Source organism: Balearica regulorum, chromosome 5 (assembly GCF_011004875.1).
Source record: "Balearica regulorum gibbericeps isolate bBalReg1 chromosome 5, bBalReg1.pri, whole genome shotgun sequence".
Classification (NCBI taxonomy): domain Eukaryota; kingdom Metazoa; phylum Chordata; class Aves; order Gruiformes; family Gruidae; genus Balearica; species Balearica regulorum.
In genome coordinates this window covers 14342351-14362955 of record NC_046188.1, presented here as the reverse complement: position 1 = coordinate 14362955, position 20605 = coordinate 14342351, and the positions used below count along the sequence as shown (strand labels likewise).

Genomic DNA, 20605 nt, shown 5'->3' with positions numbered 1-20605 from the left:
TGGGGGACCCACGCTGGAGCAGTTTGCTCCTGAAGGTCTGCACCCCATGGAGGAGACTCACGTTGGAGAAGGTCGTGAAGGACTGTCTCCCGTGAGAGGGACCCCACGCTGGAGCGGGGGAACAATGAGTCCTCCCCCTGAGGATGAAGAAGCGGCAGAAACACCGTGTGATGAACTGACCGTAACCCCCACTCCCCGTCCCCCTGTGCCACTGGGGGGGCGGAGGTTGAAGCCGGGAGTGAAGTTGAGCCCGGGAAGACGGGAGGGGTGGGGGGAGGTGTTTTAAGATTTGGTTTTATTTCTCATTCCTCTACTCTGTTTTGCTTAGTAATAAATAAGATGAATTCCCTCTCTAAGTTCGGTCTGGTTTGCTTGTGATGATAATTAGAGAATGATCTCTCCCTGTCCTTATCTCGACCCGTAAGTTTTTTTTTAGTTATACCTTTTCTCCCCTGTCTAGAGAAGGAGGGGAGTGATAGAGCGGCTCTGGTGGGCACCTGGCCCTCAGCCAGGGTCAACCCACCACAGTCACACAGAAAAGGCAGAGGTTGGGAAGGGAGCGCCTGGGACTGGGTCCAGCCAGTCTACAGCTGCGACTTAAGACTGCAAAATGGGTTACAAATTTCTCACAGGGATGGTAAATGCAACAGAGTCCTTCCAGAATCAGCCTCCCAAAGAGGTCAAAGACACCAATACACACATAATGCCTGTGGCTTCAACAGGAAAGCTGCCTTCTTTCCATAAATGACCAAGACCATGACAACTGAAAGCAGAATATTCAGGAGTTTGTGGCCATGAATCATATTTGATATGGATCTTCCCCCACGGCCATCTTCAGGAGCAACGCAGGAAATACCAAGCAAAGGTCTAATCCAATATTGCTTCTGAGTTGAGAGTAATCTGACAAAGTAAAATGAATTCTGCTGGATCCTGCTGCTGACAACATTTTAAATACAGTTTTCTGACTAAACTAGAGCGGATCACGAGGTCTCCTGTATGACAGGCAGCGGCAGCTTCTCCTCACAAAACTGAAGTCACTAATGAGCTACAAAGCATTGCCATGATCATAATCAGTCTCAAAATTATTACAGAATACAAATGAAACCAGAATGATTAGAGAGAAATGTTTTCTAAAGAGCTTGATCATACTTAACTGATCACCATACTGACAAGATAAAAGTAATCTTGCAAGCACAGTCACGTGCTGGATATATCGTATCACACGAAAAACATTCGAAGAGTCACCTTCCTTCTCAGATGAGTGGCTGAAATTTGGCAAGGGCAATCAACTGAGCTCCACCTGAATACACATAGAGAATCTGACTGAGGGATGCAGCAAAGGAGGTAGACCCACAACTTGCTGTCAAGAGTCTCAGTAACAAAGGACTTCATTTCTAAAATAGGCACGATCCTTGATCCTTAGCTTGGAAGCCAAAACCCCCAGCCAACTGAAACAGATGTCCGAATTGCTGAGTGCAATCGTGAGCAATGGCAAGTGCACCAAAGAACCACACTGCTGGCCTGCTCTGCCCCAACCCACAGAGACCTCCCCACCATGTGAGACTGTTACTACAAAAGGTCAATGATGCACATGAAAAAAGTGGAGGAGCAAGCAAGGATCTCACCAACATCCCCACTCTTTGCAACTGTAGGATGCAACAAGTAAAAATACCCACACTGCCAAGGGTGCCTTAATATTTATCATTACACTTAGTGCTTTTTGTGCAGTTGCACCTTTAGAAAAGGCTCTTTCCAGACACACAAAGTGAGTTTTATAAAAAGGGGGTAGGTGCTTCATTCCCACTGACTTCAGTGTGGTTCACACACAAAAAGCTTCAGCCAAACTTCTATCAGCTTCCTGCATGGAGGCATATGTAAAGGAGGCCAGAAAAAAGGGGACTGTAGTCAGCAAGGGAAGAATGACAACATATCCAGCAGGATGCATGGCCAGCCTTTGGAGGATGGAGGAGAGGAAAATGGGCAGAGTTCACTGATAGTGTTAGCTGAAGGGGAGGAAATGGAAGGAATTGGAGATAGGGTCAAGGTTGCTGGACTGGAAAACTGCCAACAGTGGGAGAGAAGGGAGGGAATGGGAAGAAAGAGGAGGATGTGCATTTTACCGAGCAGGAAACCAATTGAGATGAAATGCAGGGCAGCGGGAAACAGAGATAGAAGGGCAGGAGGGAGGGGGAAATCTCAGGAAGTCAGTGTTAAGGTAGTAGCTGAAATCACACAGATGGAGGAGATTCCTCATGGCTAACATAGATGCATTGGAAACTGTGGGTAAGAATTACCACAGCGGCACCCCACAGCTCTTAGCTCCTCTGAGGACCTCCATCACTGCAGAAACCCATGCCCTTCCCGCTCTCTAGAGCTGACTTTTTCACAGGCATGGGAACACAACTGACTCAGCACCCTGACAGACAATAATAGCAAGTTAATCTGGTTACACCCTAAGAAGCAGAAATTGTCCATATAGGCAAAAAGCAATATGGTCTGTTTTAGGACATGCATCACTCTCAATTTCCTCTCCTTGTCTGGTTTTGTCAAACATGGACTCTCTGTATTAGATGGACATCTGGCTTTTTCACTTGTTAGGTTTTCATAGTGTTTGATAGCTCAGAGATGGTTCACTATTCATCACCAGGCATGTGGCTTATATTTTTATATAATTATATAAATTAATGGTCCTAAAAGACAGCTCAGAAGTCACCAAAGGATGCCATTATATTAATAATAAAGCTGTTGAGAAATGCCATCTTGATCATTTTTCTAGTTTACTTCTGCTGAGGCTGAACCTCAGCAGAATGAGAAGCTGAGTCAATTCAAAATGCAAATTTTCTTATTCTCTTGGCCCCGACTAGCTTTGGAGTTGCTTCAGGTTTACAGCAGCAGAGACGAGACTGGAAGTCAGCTTGTTTAACTCATCAGTTATACAAGGAATTTGTAATTCAAAAAGAAAACAACTGTACATCTATGTTGTGGTATCAAATGGTCACCTGGGTAGAATTACATCACACACCACATTCTGCTTCATCCACAGCCACAGTTACACTGCCAAAACAAAGAGCTACCCAGCAGTGAGATCACCAGCTTAATTAAAGGGGGGGGGGGGGGTGGCTAAATTATGTATCTGATGCATTGGAGTTCCTGAATGCTTGGAGGAAGCACCTTATCTTCCCCCTGCACAGGGTTTGTTGACCACTGCATCTCTGAGACCCGGAGATCCAAGATACATCTTTAAGAAGCAAAATTCCCAGGGAATCAAAGGCTGTGGAGCCGTGTGTGACCCATTCGATGCTTCCTAGGCAAGCTGGTGCTTTTGCTGCTCTGCAAACCACTGTGGCAGTTCAGAGCATTCGAGACCACTGTAGCATGGATCTCTGATGAGTTCAGCCCTGGAAAGAACAGCCCTATCTCTGCTGCCAGGATGGCTCTGGGACTGCAGTGTCCTGAGAGGCTCCTTGGTGAGGGTCCTCTGCATCCCTCATGGGAGGCAGGTGACAAGGTCCCACGTACCCAGCTCCTCTCCCAGTGGGGAAACCATGACAAGAGCTATTCCTTTGCTGCCTCTGTGCAGACAGCAGTACTGAAGCACCACTGAACGCATTTCCCTTTCAGCCCTCGCCTGCTCCTCCATTTCAAGCACATCAGTACTGGATATTTGCTGGTGTCTGTGATGGGACCAATGCACTTCTCAGACCTTGCTGCTCCCATGTAGCATCAGCCCCCTCCCCATCCCACCAGTCCCACATCGTGCATGCCCAAACCACAAATCCACCAGAGAAGCCCAATTCTCTGTGAGACCCTCCCAGAAACCTCTCATTGGAGCCTGCAGGGCTTGTGCTTCCATTTCCAAGTCTGTAAGGAGATTCACAGTCCAGCTGTATCATTAATAGACTAAGAAAAGACAGAGGAACTCTGCAGTCTCCCATGCCAGAGCATCCTTGAAGCAATATGCTATGCACAGGGCATAAATCCCCCAGTTCTCTACTGCTAAGAATGACGATTGACCTGGTGGCAGCCTCAGATCCAAAGCAGAAAAAAAACCAAATCAAACTAGCCCCGTTCACTGCCCTGGCTCAGAACCCAACGATGCAAAAGCAACAGCACCAGTGTGAGAAAGAAAAATATAAGACCACAAATACTGCCAATGATCCTTTTTAATCTGACACCAAAAAATGAAGAGCAGAGGCCTCAACTTGCAGCTGCTGGAGAACATCTGCTGCTCTGTATCAAGCCACGATGGCAGTGCCAGTGTCTGAGACCGAGTTTGCCTCCACAGAGGCAAAATAAGGCTTAAAATATGAACATTTCTTAATAACAGTGGGAATGCTTTGGAACCCAAGAAGAAAAGAACCTAACTGGGGATGACAGGTGTCTACTCTTTTAGAGGTTTTGGGTTGGAAATCTCAAAAAGGAACAAGGAAATTGTGATAAACAATTTCTCCTTGATTCCTTCAGGGATCTGAAAAGACATGAGACCTTGGTCCTGCCATCACTTTTCAATCTCTTTCTGCTCAATTATATTCTGTCCTTTAATGATATTCTCTCCTACCTCAGCTCCGAGAGAGCTATTTGTGATCTGCAGAAAGACTGCAAAAGACTAAGTTTCAAAACCCAGAGGAGAACGTCATGCTAATTTGACTTCACCTAACAGTCACAGCCCAGGCACTGAATCATCTGAGGATGCTTCAGACCAATGTGGAGCGTGCGAGCAACCGTTAATGTTTCTGAACCTCACATGTTCTCCTTGCCTTCTATTAATTTTTGTCTACCATTTCAAAAAAACAAGCAGACATTTAGGATTCAAACCCGATTAAATAAACCACACTTCTAATGGCATACCTCAGACAACATTAAAGCTAAATGGAGTCATATCAGACACGGTGAAGTTTTTACTGCTGAGACAGAACAAGGAAAATCACATTACAGGCAGGCACTGCCAGACAACTCACAATAAAATTCCCAGGCACGTCCACTTATCTTGCAGTGGTTTTGTTTGCAGCCTGCTTCCTCAGGTTTGAATTATTCTTGGGTCCTTCCCTAGCACCCGTGACCATCCAGGTGTTTTACGTAAATAAAGGTGCTGACACCACTCTGTAAATAGGAACTGGTAAGGGACAAGCAGGAGGCAGTAACATGCCCACAGCCATGGTAAGGTGGGTGGCAGAGCTGGGCAGTAACACAGAAAGGTGCTGTGTCTGACTGCAAACCCCAGGCACAGCGTGCTGGCAGAGTGGGGAGCCCAGCATATTTTGGTTTTGTGAATGCCACTTGTGGCTACCAAGTTTAAAAAGTGCCTGGAGCAGCTCCAGCCAGAGACAGTGCTGGGGGGCAGAGGGGAAAACCAGCAGCAAAACCAAGGACTGAGAGCACGGGGCTACCCTGGCATGGGAGAAGCAGCCCCGGAGCCTCGCAGGGAATGTGCCAAAGCCCCCAAGCACAGTGTCCCCATCAGAAGTGTAGCATAGGCAGCACTGAGGGCAAGCACTACGCTCACACAGTCGGTCCGTTCAGAAAGAGAAATCTTCCTTCACACAGAGATGAACGGCATCCCGGGGAGATCACACCAAAAAAACTATCTCCCTTTACCACCAGCCTGAGAAATCCCCTGGGCCTCACAAAGGCAGATCAGACCCCCTCATTGTTTTGCAGCCTGGGCCACGTTTCACGTCCTCTGCCGCCTTACAGCTGCAGGGGGGTTAATGGCTGAAACAAAGCAACAGTGCCGTGCGGCACTGACGCGTGACATGACTCCAGGCTGACATTTCACCCTCCCTTCCTTCAAAGCCCCTACCCTCCCTACTGCATCTTCTCATGCCCTTGGCAGCTCTGCCATTGCCACCACGCCTGGTACTTCTGAAGGGGTCCGGCTCCTCTCACGGCCCCGCGGGGACAAGGCTACCCGAAGGCACTGTGGCAGCAGCCCTGGGGCTCCTCGCTGGCTGCAAGGAGATTTCCAGCAGTAGTTTCCTCTACAAACCACATTGTGCAAAGCACAGCACAGCCTTTTTGCCACTCTGCTGCGGGTGATGCCAGACCTCTCGTGCCTGAGCACGGGCCACTCTCACTAGAACCAGGGAGCACCCAGGTCCCTTATGTGTCGAGTCTGCCTGGCAGATGATCCAAAGCGATGATGACACTTGGTTATTGTTATTCCATGCCTACTGTGCAGAAAGCCTGCCAGCATCCAGCTCAAAACAAACCACCCGCTCCCTCCTTGTGCACTTAAATGGCTGCATGGCCCTACGTTCCCAAAGTCACAGCAGGCTGCCTTGCAGCTGCGAGCGCTTGACGCCCTGCCACCAGGCACAGGAGATCCCACAGACAGACACCGGCTCCCCAGCACAACATGGGTCCCAGCTACTGGCAGGACTGAGTGCAGGAACCATCAGTGCTCCATATTAGCATCTTCCCTATCAAATCAAGGGACTTTATTGCAGATGCTAATCTCCTTTGGCATTACTTAATTTGCTGCCTTTAATCACAGAGAGCAGCTGGTCATGTAAACACTCAAATCCATGAATTAACCGCTGGGTCCACACAGGAGCCAGGCAGAGCCCATCTGTACGGCTCAGCCACCACCTCCTGCATCTTCACGGCCTCCGCAGCGTTCACGGAAATCTACTTAAGTAACAAAAAGGGTTTACACAGCCCTTTTGATTAATAAAGAGACAATTTAACTGTTTCATTCCTTTCTGAGAATGAACATCAAGGACACCCGACAAAAGAATAGCTCTTCCTCCCAGCAGGCATGACACAGCACTGACTGTACGGGCTGTGCTGGGGCACCAAAGGAAAGGGAGGATTTCAGGGACGGCCCCAGACAGAATAAACAAAGTCAGGACATTGTTTGCAACTGGATCTCATCTACAAACAGGAAGGGTGTCTTTTCTCAGCACCGCGCTAGCAACAGATCGTAGCTCTGGCCCTGGGAAACTCCTTGGCACATGCAAAGCCGGTGAGCCGGCTTCCTCTGGCAGCGGAAAGGGAGAGGAGAGCGGTCGCTGTTGGGGTTGGGAACAGCACTGCGGAGCTGGAACGGGGGCACGCTGTCAAAAAGCCCCACCAACAGCTTTAGCTGCCCCCCCCAGACTGTGAAATTATTACCAACATGACATATTCAGAGCAGTTTCAGCCTGTAAGCTGATACAAGCAAACAAGAACTCTGCTACGGACAGAGCGAGCCCACGCTGTATTCACGGACAAAGTGCACTAACTCCAGCGGACTCACAGGGGCACTGTCAGCACAAGTATTTTGCGAGGTGCTAGTTCTTTTCATAAGGGAACGACACACATTTGATTTCAAAAGGAAACAGCAGGTATTTTTAAGACTTTCCTGATTTTGAAGCAAATCTGATGTGGGCATGGCGCAGGTGAAAGCCTCTGGGTGGGAGGAGGATGCACGCAAATGCAGGAGGATACCTGCGCACATCTGTATTTCCCCTCCAGGTCTCCATTTCAGCCTGGCTGCACTGGCCACTGCTGGCAAAGCTGCCTCGTCCCAAGGCTGGGGCAGAGCGAGGGTCTGCTGTGTCTCTTATCTCTCCCCCCTCGACCCGTTGCCAGCCCCACACAAACACATGCAAGAACTGAGCATGAGAACCTACAGCAGATCCTCAAAGCAGATGAATTTTTCCTGCCTCCTACAGGTACCTGTGAGGGCAGATTACAGACACAGACTGTCATTGCCTCTTTTGCTCATCAAATCCCCAAACTTTGTCATTGCCTAACTTTGTGCCAGTTGGCTGCCAGGGGGAACAAAGCCACCCACCGCTCAGTGCCACCACAATAACGGCTGATGAAGGGCAGCTGCCTTCAAAAATGTATTGGCTTGTTCTCAGCTGCTTGTAATACACTCTGAAGCTTCACAATAGCACTCCATGGGCTGCAAATCCTGACAAACCTTTCATTTTATTTTCCCTTCTGCAGCCACTGTTGCTGCAGCAGCAAAACGGCTGCCTTGAATTTCTCTCTTTGTCTGCTCAATGGCATCCTGGTGGCATCGGTGCTGCTGGCAGGAAGGAGCTGCCTTCTGCTGCGCTCCTTGATCATTGTTTCCCCGTGCCTAAAAAAGGACCGTGGCCGTTGCTGCTGTGGGGGGAAGACAAGCAATGGGCCTGGGGCTGTCCTCTGACATGCACCAGCAGCATCAAGCTCAACTGACAGCCGTGGGAATGGGGCACGTGGATGGGAGAAGGCAGGGGACCATCGGGGAGCTTGATGAGATGGGCTTGATGGAGCGACAGAAGGGGCTGATGGCATTTTGAGAGGCTGTGACTCAAATGCTGAAGCTACAAAGATGCCCTGGAGATGCCAGAGGCACTGGGCAGCCCACGGACCCCTGTACCCAGGGGCTTCATGCAGCGCAGTGTGGAGCTGGGGGCTCCATGTTGGTGATGGCAAGGTCACTGTGCTGTGCAGGGACACCTCAGGGCCACGCTAAGGTCCCTGGTGCTCCAGGTGACTCTGTGGGGCAGCAATGCCCAGAGGGATCCCCTGGCTCTTCTGGGTGCATCTCCTGGGCACCATGATAGACCAGTGGTCTCTGGCCATTTCAAACTTGATTTCAAAAATCAGGTTGGCTTTAAGAAGCTGATTGAGTTCTCCTCCCTGAGAGGAACAGATTTAGTCCCACGCAGGCTGAGGAAGGGACTAGCAGACTCACTCTGGGTGGCCCAGCGAGACCACGCTTGGGCCACAGCCACATCTCCCCACCCATGCCAGACTGGCACAGGGGCCAGCTTGGTCCTTCTCCTGCAAGGAGCTGGGGGTGAGACATGAGTCATGTTCTCACTTTTCTTCTGCCTTAGCCCTCGTATCAAAGAGGATGGAGACCACCATCTTTCCAGCCAGAAGGAGGAAACAGGACTGTCACGGACTGGGGTTTAGCTACTATGTGCCCTCGTATCACCTCCCCTTGTCATAGCTCCCACAGGCTCAGGAGACAACCAGCACGTCAGCCAAGGACTCTTTTATCATCTCTTCCCACTCCATCTAACGGCTTCTCTTTACACCTACAGACCACAAATATTTGGGTTTGTTTTTGTAATTGCGTGTGTGCCATCTGGCAAAATGAAATACACTTCTTGCAAGGATCTCTACAAGGCAGAGCTACAAAACGTGGCTGGTTGTGACAGCGTGGTAGGAATCAAGGGAAGGAATCGAAGAAGTTGGTGCTGCAGCCAGGCAGCCAGGGCTGCCTCCCAGGCTTCGCATCCTGCATGAAAGAGGCATTGGAGAAAAATGCAAGGAAATTGCTGGGAAAGTGCTGGGAAGCCAGGGACTCGGTGCTCCTCTCAGCTGGGTGCTCTCTGCTATATAACCCCACTTGTCCTGCTTGTGTTTTCCTACGGACCTCACAGTTTCTGGAGTAGATTGAGGGAGGGAAATGGTATTGTCTCTTCCCAGCCTGGCCTCTAGTCTAAAACAGACTCCTGAGAGATGCAGTTTTGAATACCTTAAAGGAGGAAATCTCACTTTTTCTTAGAGATACTTACTGTAGTCACTAGGGATGTGTGTAAGGCTGGGCAATGGCACCGTCACCACTGTCCCTCAGAAGCGGGAGCTTTGCCCAGCTGTTGCAGAGCGTACCTGCAGGCACTTTCCCCAGGGACTCCCAGCTCCGGACCCCAGATGAGCACAGGTCCCTTCCTCCAGCCACCACCCACGGCACCCACAGACATGTCGTCCCGCACCCGGCCGGGGCAACATTGGGTGCTCCTCCTCCTCAGCAAGGGGTCACACAGGAAACCACCACGGTACAAACTCAGTACAAAAACCTAAGGAAGGGGAAGGTGATATTTATTTTAACTCTAACGTGTCACTCACACTCACGCACCTACAAACTCACACTCATGCACTGACCAAAAGGTAGATGTAGCATGATCTAGGTCACTGTGTGCAACACAGAGGACAAGGGACACCAGCCAGCAAGTCCTAACGACAGCTCTGGCATCCCTCCTCACTGACAGCAAAGAACTGGGTTTTGGACACATTTTTCACATGCTTTAGGAGTCAATGGTTATTATGGGCTGATCTTTATCTCAGTGTCTTGCTCGCTCACCCCCCATAAACCCTAGGAAAGCTGCTGCCTGTTGCCTCCTTTCCCTCATTTTAGGCACCTTATCTAAGTTTTCCTCTTGGAACCACGGGAAGCGCAATGGTACATCACAGTGCGACCTTGCTGCCGTTATCAGTGAACAGGTCTTCTAGTGATGAGCCATCTGTGCTGCAGCCTTATCACATCGCAGACTTCCTGGTCCTGACACAAACCACACATCCCGCAGTGTTTACCCATTTGTTTGCTGTCAGTTGTGCCTTTGGTCATCAGCACAGGCCATCCCTGCATCCTTGCTCTACCATTCCTGCTGGTGTTTTCACACACGCTTTTCCATTCACACTCCATCCATGCTAACCTTAGTATTTCCATTAACAACCTCAACAGTTATTTCCACTAAAGGCAGGATTCCTGTTATAAATCTCATGAATGCTGCTAGTAAATTTTAAGTCAAAGCCAGCCAGGCTAGCTCCAACTGCTACTAACAGGCTGGTTCACATTTAATGGTGTTTTACGTTAGTGTGGATAAATGGCTCCTCCAGGCAGCTGGCTTACGAGCTTCTCAAGGTGAACGTACCTCCAACCATAGGAACATGAGCAGTCCCTAGGCCACCTTCCCATGCCTGGGCACAGACACGTGCCTGGGGCACAGCTGCAGGGCAGCAGGCAGGAATGTGAAGGGCTGCAGGGACTGTGTGTCCATGTGGGTGGTCAGAGCACCCAAGAAGAGGCCAAAGGGAGCAAAGACACATGCAAGCTCTGAGCTATGCCTCAGCTGCTGCATCCATCCTCAGACGTGCTTCAGGGGCCTTGAATGCTTCCAGAAGTCAGGAACTGAGCTTCTACCTCTTAGAAAATGAATTGCTGAAACATGACTATTAGTAACAAAATAAGAGCTTTACTGCTGTGGATGGGGAATTTCCTTTTCTCCCTACATTCTCCCCATCAGAAACGTAACTCAGCAATCATTACCAGTGACCAAAGGTTAAGCACTGTGTAGGATGGCTTTATGGAGAGTGAGAGACCTCAGAGCTGACACTGAGTATGGACAACTCCACCTCCCAGTCTTCATTCATCATTAGATTAATGCTGGAGAAAGCTCATGAGAGAAACAAGTGAACACTCCAGAAACACTATACTGTTCCAAAAATTAAACACTGCCTTTTAGTGTGCTCCCCTGGACGATCCTGGAGCACTTAGTGCTATTTAGGCTAGGGCTAAAGAACTGCCTGAAAACCATGCTATGGAATGGGTGATTTCCCACCCAATTCCTTCGAGGGAAAAATTGAGGCATGGAGATGTGAAAGAAGGTGCAGGCGAGGGAAGAGTCCGTCCATGGTGGCAGCCACGGCTCCCAGTCCCGATTCACAGCACTGCGCCGACATGGCTCCTTTCCCCTGCAATGGCAGTTTCCTGAACCTGCTGTTATTCTAAAACTCTCAGTGTTGCTGAAATGTGATTTCTGTCTCACTAACCAGAGATGAGACTATATGAACAGGCAACCCAGACTCCTTGGACAATGCCAACAAACAGAGCTAAAGGTTAGTAACTCCCACCTAGTATTGTTAAACTCCAGAAACGCACTGAGCTGGAAGCAACAGCTTCCTGTGGTAAATCAGAGCTCTGCTAATTTGAGTGCAATAACTCATCCCAAGCGCTGCCACATCCACATGGAGGAGCCATGAAGGGAACACATGCAGTGTGGGTAAGATACGAATGCAACATGGGTGAAAAGAATCTGTTCTAGTTACCACGGAGAATCAAAGTACTGAAGACATAGCAAGAGCTCAGGCTAGCGAATGCAAGTGCAAGCCCTCCAAAGATGCTGTGGGATCATTTCCATTGCTGACACCCAGACACCAGGCTGGCCAGCGGGTCCTCAGCAGTGCACTGCTTATAGGTAACTCAAAGTCAGCTCCCATGCCTGAGACATCATCTGACTCAAGGCCGAGCTGGTCTGGAGGCTGCCAGTGATGGGAAGGATCAAGGCAGCCCAACCAGCTTGCCCTGGAGCCTGCTCGTCTCAGGGGAGTGGCAGGTTCCATGGGCAGCTGCCTATTGCCACGTCCTCTCATGCCTCGTTCGGAGTCTGAGCCCGAGGGAACTGCTGTCACCTCCCAAAGGACACTGGGAGCCTCCAGTACATCACAGGATGACTCTAGTTTGCAGTTCCCGGGGCTGGGAAGTTTGACCAGCCTACTGTCGGTTCAACCTAACATACACATCACACCTTCCCTTGCAATGGCCAGGGGCTTGTAGCTCAGAACTAACCCACTGGATATTTGGTAACCAATGCAGACCACAGAGAGTAAATATGTAATTCACTGTCTGCATTATGTACCACTGACTAAACAGTGCACAGGTTGCAATTACGAGCATCTTTCGATTCTGTGTCTTGATTGTGCACCAGTGTCCATGATCCAGGAGCCATTAGAAACACCAAACTATTTCATTAACCGAGGTGCGTCAGGGCCACGGAGAGCTGGAGTGCTGCCTGTGTGCAAACTGTGTGACAGTGAGGGATGTGCTGAGGTACTTCCCCAAAGAGCTGCACAAGCAGTTATGATGATGAAACCCTGAACAGATGTGACAGCTTCGGAGTCAACACCAATTGTCCACCATCACTCACCTGCGTCAAGCCTGTGCAGGCACGAAGAGGAACAATTTCTCTCTCAACTCATGCCTGTTGTCAAAAAACAGGCTTCAGACAAAGTCTGGTGTGTCTAACCATTCACTTTCTGGGAGCTGCCTGAGACATTCAGAGACATCTGTATGGCTATGTGATCGTCATCCTTCATCACAAAAAAAAATATATTATGTCGTCACAAAACCAAAGGGATTTTGGTAGGAATAAATTAATAAATGGCTACATAAGTATCTCAGAAGATGTAGATTTGGATCCAGAGCTAGTTTTGTTTTTTCCCTCAATCATCTTCCCGCAAAGAAGGCAGAACACAGCCAGGGTGACAGATGAAGGTGAGTGTCACACAGCACCTAGACCTCTCCATGAACGCCAGGTGCCACCTCTTCGTTGAGGATGGAGGGAAAGTAGGGACAAGCGGCTGGGCAGGGCCGCAGCAGGCAGCACCGTTGCCCACCAGCCCCCACGCTGCCCCAGGGAGCTGCGGGGGCCGATGCTCAGGCAGAGAAATCTCCTGCCAGCACCCAGCCCAGGCACAGCTCCCCTGCAGAAAGCAGCTGGCTGTGGGTACAGCCTGACCCACAAGATAAATGTAAAATTGTGTGTGGCGGTGCTCCTCGGGGCAACCAGCACACGCCAACCAAGCATCCCCCACCTGAAACCAAGCTGGGGATCAAAAGCCTGAACACAAGGGAAGCGAAGTAAAATCCCCAAAACTGTAAGGCACCGGCAGAGCCAGACAAACACCTCCAGGTTCATACACCTCTGCCCTCCTTATAAAGTCTCCTGACTATAGGGCGCAAAGTTAGAAAAGCGGATATTCAGCCACAGTCTTCCATTTCATTTGCATCGTTATGTCCCTTTTTTTTTTGGCTGTAGGGTCTCCATGCACCATCCTGCAGTTCAGCAGGGATAGAAAGGGGCTCTGTTTTCACACTGACTGGAGTTTTATTCATGCAAACTTTCTTAAATTAATATTGCCCCCTTTTTTACAGCTTTAAGAGGCAAGCTAAGCCTACAGAACGGCTTTTACCCAAGCAGGCAGCCAACATACAATTGGTCCTACAGTACCCGCAGCTCTGCTGACAGGAGGAGCCCTGGCACAGCAGCACGGTATCCATCTTTCACAAGAGGCTTTAGTCAAGATTCTTCTGTTGTTCGAGAAGAAGTAACAAAGGCAAATCTTGGGAAACATGAACCTCATTTTGTGATACAAAAAAACCTGCAATTAAAGTCCTAAGAACTTAATCGCTAAAGCAACCCTGACCATGCACTGCCAGACACTTGGCAAACCATCTTTCGCCTCATCCATGACCACCTTTTTGACAGCAGGCATACAGGGCATTGACCAAGAAAGAGCTGCAGGTATAACAAGACTCACCCTTGCTTTAAAATCTGCACAACAGTGACTGCTAGTTAACCAAAAAACCTATGCCGGGAAGCTGATGATCCAACCATAGGTAAGGATCAATGTTTCTAGGGGCTGCCCATCCTCCCAACAGCTGTGGGTTTCAGCTGCACATCTGCACAACTGTTTTTGAGGTGAATGCTCAGCCGGGAGAGCTCCCCTCTAATCTTTGTGTGCCCCCCTCCAGCCATGCCCACTTTTGAGGAAACCCACGGCTCATTCTGTATTGGCAAGGAAACGGCTCTTACGTTTTGCAGGGCATCTTGATACTGCGGCAGTGACGAGAGCTGCGACTCAGAGTGGTACGGAGACAACCCTTTCCTCAGAGTCCTCAGGTCCCCCGTGCTGGACTGCTGCAAAGGCAACGACAGAAAACACGACACTCTGTATTAACGAGAAGAAAAGCTGCGCCCCTCCTGTTCTATTAGCTTTTCCCATGACCTGTTCCCATTACTTCTCCCTGCAACAGCAGTTACAGCGACCATTGCAATAAAATCCTTTTCGCGTGCCCACACCTGGAGAAAACATTTGCAAGCAGCTGGAGGTGAATCGCTCAAGGTCTACTCCATTAAGTGATACAGTGAGAAAGCATTTTTATTTTACCTAAGTTCATGAATGTTAGATAAAAACATTTGTTAAGATGCAAATGAAAGAATATTTTTAAGACTTAACATTAAATCAAAATCAGCAAAAGAAATCCACCATGAGACACTTTTTTTTTTTTTCTTTTTAAGACAGCATAGGCTATTTCAATCACCTGCATGTGGAAAGCAATGGGAGTTTGTAAACAGTGGTACTGTGATTCACCTAAGCTTGCAAAATGTCAGTGTCAGGAACAATTTCTTATTTGGTTATAAATGTGCATGCACCCACAGGTCTTAAATAAAGTCACATAAATAAAGGTAATCTATATGACCCTAGAAACCAGGTAAATGCAATCAATAGTACACGTGCAAAGGGAGAAGCAGCACTGGGTGTCAAGAGTACTGAATAATCTCTCTGGGACAAAGTTTCTGCCTCATGTTATTCTCTTTCTCCATGACTCTGAAAGGATCTTAGAGCAAGAAGAGTTTCTCATTTATAAAAGTACACCCATAAAAAGCCAATACACAAGTAGCCACAATCAAAGGGCTGGGAGAAGATTATATCTTTTTATTAATGATAAACATCCTCATTAACTTCTCATATTTTTAAGAGTATCAAGCAGTGCACTGTCCTCTATTTTAAAGCTATAAAATCATGACCTTTTAGATTTTTATGCTCCATTAAGAATTTTGACTTGCATTTGCTGCAGAAATGATGTTTTCTACTTCAAAAGAACCAAAGAAAAGCCACTGGTGCAATAAAATTTAATAGGAAATCTCATAAATCAGCTCAACTGCATATAAAACCCGCTCAGTAACCCCACAGGCCTGACCATAACTGAGACTTTGGGGTCTGTGGCCATGCACAGATCTCTGGAAATATGGAAAGTTTCTTTCCATTTCTTGCTCCCATTTAGCAGAGAAGAACTGGTGCGTTCAGAGTGGATACTTCATTTTCTATCATGTCAGAAACATTTTCTTGTAGCTACATGGCCTGCTTCAGCTTTGGGTTTATTTCAAAATGTCATTTTCTTAGGTTAAAACATCTAGTGTGACCCAGTGCTTTCACAATCATTCTGGCGCACTCGCCCTATCAACTTTCCTTTTACAAGCTGTGAAGAGAAGGGCAGATTTCAAGAAAGCCATCATGAGAAATGGATGCTAGTCCTGCGTATCACCCAATCTGCTGGGAACTGTTGTGCCTCACATGGAGTCAAGTGATACGGAATGACTTCAGCATATTGGATGTCTGGGATTCCCTTCAATTTACAAGGTGGCATCAGAGAAGACTGTGGCCTATATATCTTTCACATTTCACATAGAGTCAGAGACAGAAAGATCTGAAGGAGATAACTCCTTCTGAAGCTAAAAAGTGACTGCAGCGAAAACGAGTTTCCTCCACCATGCCTGGGAGGTATATACTTTCAAGGGAAGGTTAGCAGGTCACAAAGGAAGATGATGAGAAGACTCTTAGTTTACTGGCATTGTCCCAGGGATGTGATGTGTAGGGGTCTCTTGGTGGTTATCCTGAAAGGATTTTACCCTGGCTGGTTACGCTTCCACTGCCCTGCTGTGCGCAACCTCTTCTTCACTATTGTATGTGCATGGAGGGACAGCAACCTCCTGGAGAGGTCCTGACACTCTGCTACCCACTCCTTTAGCTTGTCAGCTCAGGAGCTCATGCACCCTTCCCTGACATGTATGATGAATGGGCACTTGGCATGGGCAAGGGAAAAGCAGAATAAAACAGCAGAGCGAAAACGTGAGGTTGTAGCTTTGTGCTGGAGACCCCAGAGGTCACAGATCTCCTTGAAGGCTCTGCTCCAGAAGGACATGCACTTGCCAGTGTTTAGAGGCCCTGGATTGCTCAGACATTTGCAAACCACACTGAGACTTGCAAGATGCCACATGCTTATGGGGCACTAGGAGTGTAGAAACAGGCATAAGAAAAAGAGATTTGGTGGACGTTTGTTTGCCTCCCAGAAACTCGTTGTCGTGCCCCCAAATCTGAATGGGTTGATCTAATTAGACATAGAATGTGTTTCATCATACTACGGGTTGTCCTCACAGAAAGTCAAAATGCCTCGCCCACCAAAGGAAGTAAGGCAACCAGACCTAAGTCTAGTCCACACACACAGTATCATACTGCTGTGGCTAAAAACACACTAGTTTAAATTGATTTAATTTAACCACCCCATGTTCCTGCCTGGAGCAAGAGTCTGCATTAATTTCAATTTGGCTTAAATCGTTTGAAATTGTGTTGGTAAATATACAGACAGAGTCAAAACTCTGCTCTAACAAGTGTTTATAATGGATTAGTTCTATTGCTTTTTTTAAGCAAATCCCATTTAAGACAGTGGACTTGTGTGTGACAAAACTATTGTTAGGTTATTTCAGTGACTGCTGATTATGAATCTGACCTAATGCATTCAATTTGATGGAAAGATTCCCACTGAGTTCAATGAACATCAAAACAAGCTCTTAATTAAAGAAAGAGAAAGGGGGAGAAAGGGGGAGAAAGGGGGAGAAAAGGGGAGAAAAGGGAAAGGGAAAGGGAAAGGGAAAGGGAAAGGGAAAGGGAAAGGGAAAGGGAAAGGGAAAGGGAAAGGGAAAGGGAAAGGGAAAGGGAAAGGGAAAGGGAAAGGGAAAGGGAAAGAGAAGGGAAGGGAAGGGAAGGGAAGGGAAGGGAAGGGAAGGGAAGGGAAGGGAAGGGAAGGGAAGGGAAGGGAAGGGAAGGGAAGGGAAGGGAAGGGAAGGGAAGGGAAGGGAAGGGAAGGGAAGGGAAGGGAAGGGAAGGGAAGGGAAGGGAAGGGAAGGGAAGGGAAGGGAAGGGAAGGGAAGGGAAGGGGAGAAGAGAAGAGAAGAGAAGAGAAGAGAAGAGAAGAGAAGAGAAGAGAAGAGAAGAGAAGAGAAGAGAAGAGAAGAGAAGAGAAGAGAAGAGAAGAGAAGAGAAGAGAAGAGAAGAGAAGAGAAAGAAGAGAAAAAAGAAAAAAGACATCTAAGAAACAAAAATACTGAACAGAGATCTATCCAGAAGAGGAATGAGGTGGTTGGGGCATGAGATGGGTTTGGTAGGGCAAAAAGAATCTTCATCTGCCACTATTTATAACACATCCATGTTGGAGATGGCCAAAGAACCACTTTTTCCTACCGCTGTCAGCTGTAAACCCAGTCCCTTTCATTAGCAGTCCACTGAATGCAATTTTGTTTCTAAATTTTTTAGAATTTATTTCAAAATGGATCTTACTCTAATTATTTTTTACAAAAGCCTACCAACCACAGTTCTGCACTATTTATTTTCCTTGCACTAAAAGCAAATGTGTATTTCTTCACCATAGAAAGAAAACTGCTTTTTCTTCCTTTTTTAAATTAAAATGGTGCAGTGACACTTATTCATCAGACCTGCCTTAGCATTTATGCGTTCATTGGGCTTTGCTATCAGTGTTAGAGCTAACCAGGAAAAGAAAGTGAATCCCTCATTAAAAAGCAATATGACTAATGATGCATCAGAATGAATAGCCATTACTCCACTTAAACCTAAATTAAAAATCCTGGTATTTGCATTGTCAGTTCACTCACAAAATGAAATCTCTTATTACCTTACCCAATTTTCATTACTGAGATGTAAGTGGATCCCAAATTGCTTTTCTAGTCAGAACGGCATTTTAAAACTACAATCCCTGATCATCTCTGTTCATCATCATTCTTAGAGATTATCTCAATTAATGGGCAACATGTCTATAATAAATTACCCTTCAGGTAAAATCACTTCACATTTCTGGTGTTTCAAGGAATTTATCAGCAAAATCATTTTAATCTGAACTAAAACTCCATGGGAGAGTGCTGTTTCCATTGAACTTTTATTGGGAGTGTTTTCTAAGCTGAGGAGCAGAGAGAGAGGGAGGGACGCAGAAAAGGAGACCAAGAGCGAGCTGAGGAGACTCACAGTCAGTCTTAACTGATCAGATTTACAACTTGCATAACCTGAAATACAGTTGTCCCCAGCAAACGCCAACAACTGGCCACTGACCTTACTACACAAGAGTAGCTACTCTGAGTAGCTCTTCCTCTTTTACTGTGAATTTCTTTCAAACACTAGTTTCACCCAAATATTAAAAAAAAAAGGGGGGGGGGGGGAATGAAAGGAAATATAGAAAAAGAAAGCATCTCCTGACTTTCACAGTGGTACAAAAGTGCAAGACCTCCCCTAGGTGTAACTCAGCATCACTATGGTGCTGCCTCCCTTTACCAGCCGATGAGCGCAGGGACGAGCCTGCAGACCCAACACCTCCTTCAGCACAAACCTGTGCTACCCACTGCCCACACTGACAGCTCCACGGTGGTCCCTCAGACACAGTAACTCTTCATTATCTGGAAATAATGACAGGACATTTATTGCTAAATTCTTCAACTAGGCAGAACTTGAAGTGACCCCGGAAGATACTGCTCTTGGACCAAAGCCCAAGATCTTTGTCAGCTCTGTTATGAAAGAAATGAACGTAGATGTGCCCCTCCTGGCAGGGGAGGGAGTCTTGCCTACTCATACCAGGGAGAAAAGAACAGAACTGACAAATCAGGTTTTTAGTAAAAATGGACTGCAAATCCAACTTTTTCTCTGTCTAAAAAACAGAAGCAAATTGTTTATTAACATGGGTGGAAAGTGGTACGTATTTTCCCCCAAAAATAATGTATCGTTTAAAATACTTTAGATAGAAATTAGAGTCTTGATGCTTACCAAACCTTAAAACTACATTTTTAAAAAAATCAGCAAACACTTGTTCCTATCAAAGCTTTCTATCCTGTTAGCAGGGAGAAGAAATGGTGGCCTCTGACTTTTTGACCTGATGTGCTGAGTGATTCAATTTGAAAATAACACAAATAGCACAAGAAGATGGATGGTGTTTGTGGTATTTTAAGGTCAAAGTACTAAGAAGAAACATTTATTTTCCTTTCTGTTTCTGTCCAGTAAAGTCAGATCAGTGCAGTGGCCATGTTGAACCAACTGTGAAGATAAAGTGTTGAAAACTTATAGACAAGTTAGACAAATTATCTTTTCCGTTACCCTTCAGTGTTACTTCTGCTGCAAGGGAGAAAAACAAAGACAAGGATTTAATTCCAAGGAACTTTGATGTAACAAAATGGACCATTCTTAACAGAAATTAAATACAGAAAGACAGAAATTTACTTGACAGATATTTCTCAGCATTTATGAAAGAGATCAGCAAAAAACCCAGAGTGATTTCAGTTAGAATTATGTGCTGAAGTGACCGAGGAAAATTAAAAAGCGACAGTGTCAGCTTCCAGTAATTCATGAATTAGCATTCAAAACAGGGTTGTTACATAAGTAGCCTTTAATTGAAAACACTATTTTCTCCTTTTGCAAAAGTTGTAACAGCTGAAGGCTGAACAGAGGTTAAAATAAAATAAAATTAATCATAAATGATCAGTTTGACCCTGTTCCCTGTGGAAATATTAAAACCTTTACAAAGAGTCACAGCTTCCCTTCTCCCCACAGGCTGCAGGATACCTTGGAGCAATTTGGGTGTCTACACACGGGCATCCCGTGCCTGAGTGTATCCAAGGCACCCGCGGAGGCTTGGCAGATGTTGGAGACCCACATCCTTCTGGTGCATGGCAGGAGCCAGGAGGGACAGCCCTGGTGGCACCTGAGATGCTGCTCTCGTCACTTCTTTGTAACTCATTTGTAACCTTCTGCATTGTGAAAGCTTCCTCTCCTGGTCCATGTGCCCTTTTTTTTTTTTTTTTTAAAAGCACCAATTCGAAGGCCAGGAGTCCTATAAAGCCTCTTTTTGTTTACCTCTGGGGGGTCCCTTTATAAAGGGAAGGGAAAATGTGTCCAGAATGAAGAGGAGAATCAAGCATTCGTGAGTCACCGACAGCAGACTTCC

At 47.1% G+C, this 20605-nt stretch overlaps 1 protein-coding gene across 2 annotated transcripts in view; it reads right to left on the bottom strand.

The window, feature by feature from the left end:
• The window catches only part of CCDC85C (coiled-coil domain containing 85C), a 117818-nt gene that overhangs the window by 15396 nt on the left and 81817 nt on the right, over window positions 1-20605 (bottom strand). For both annotated transcript variants that reach the window (XM_075753588.1, XM_075753587.1), the window contains one exon: window positions 14361-14465. In XM_075753588.1, coding sequence (XP_075609703.1) covers window positions 14361-14465 — 105 coding nt within the window. The remainder of the gene's footprint in view (window positions 1-14360; window positions 14466-20605) is intronic.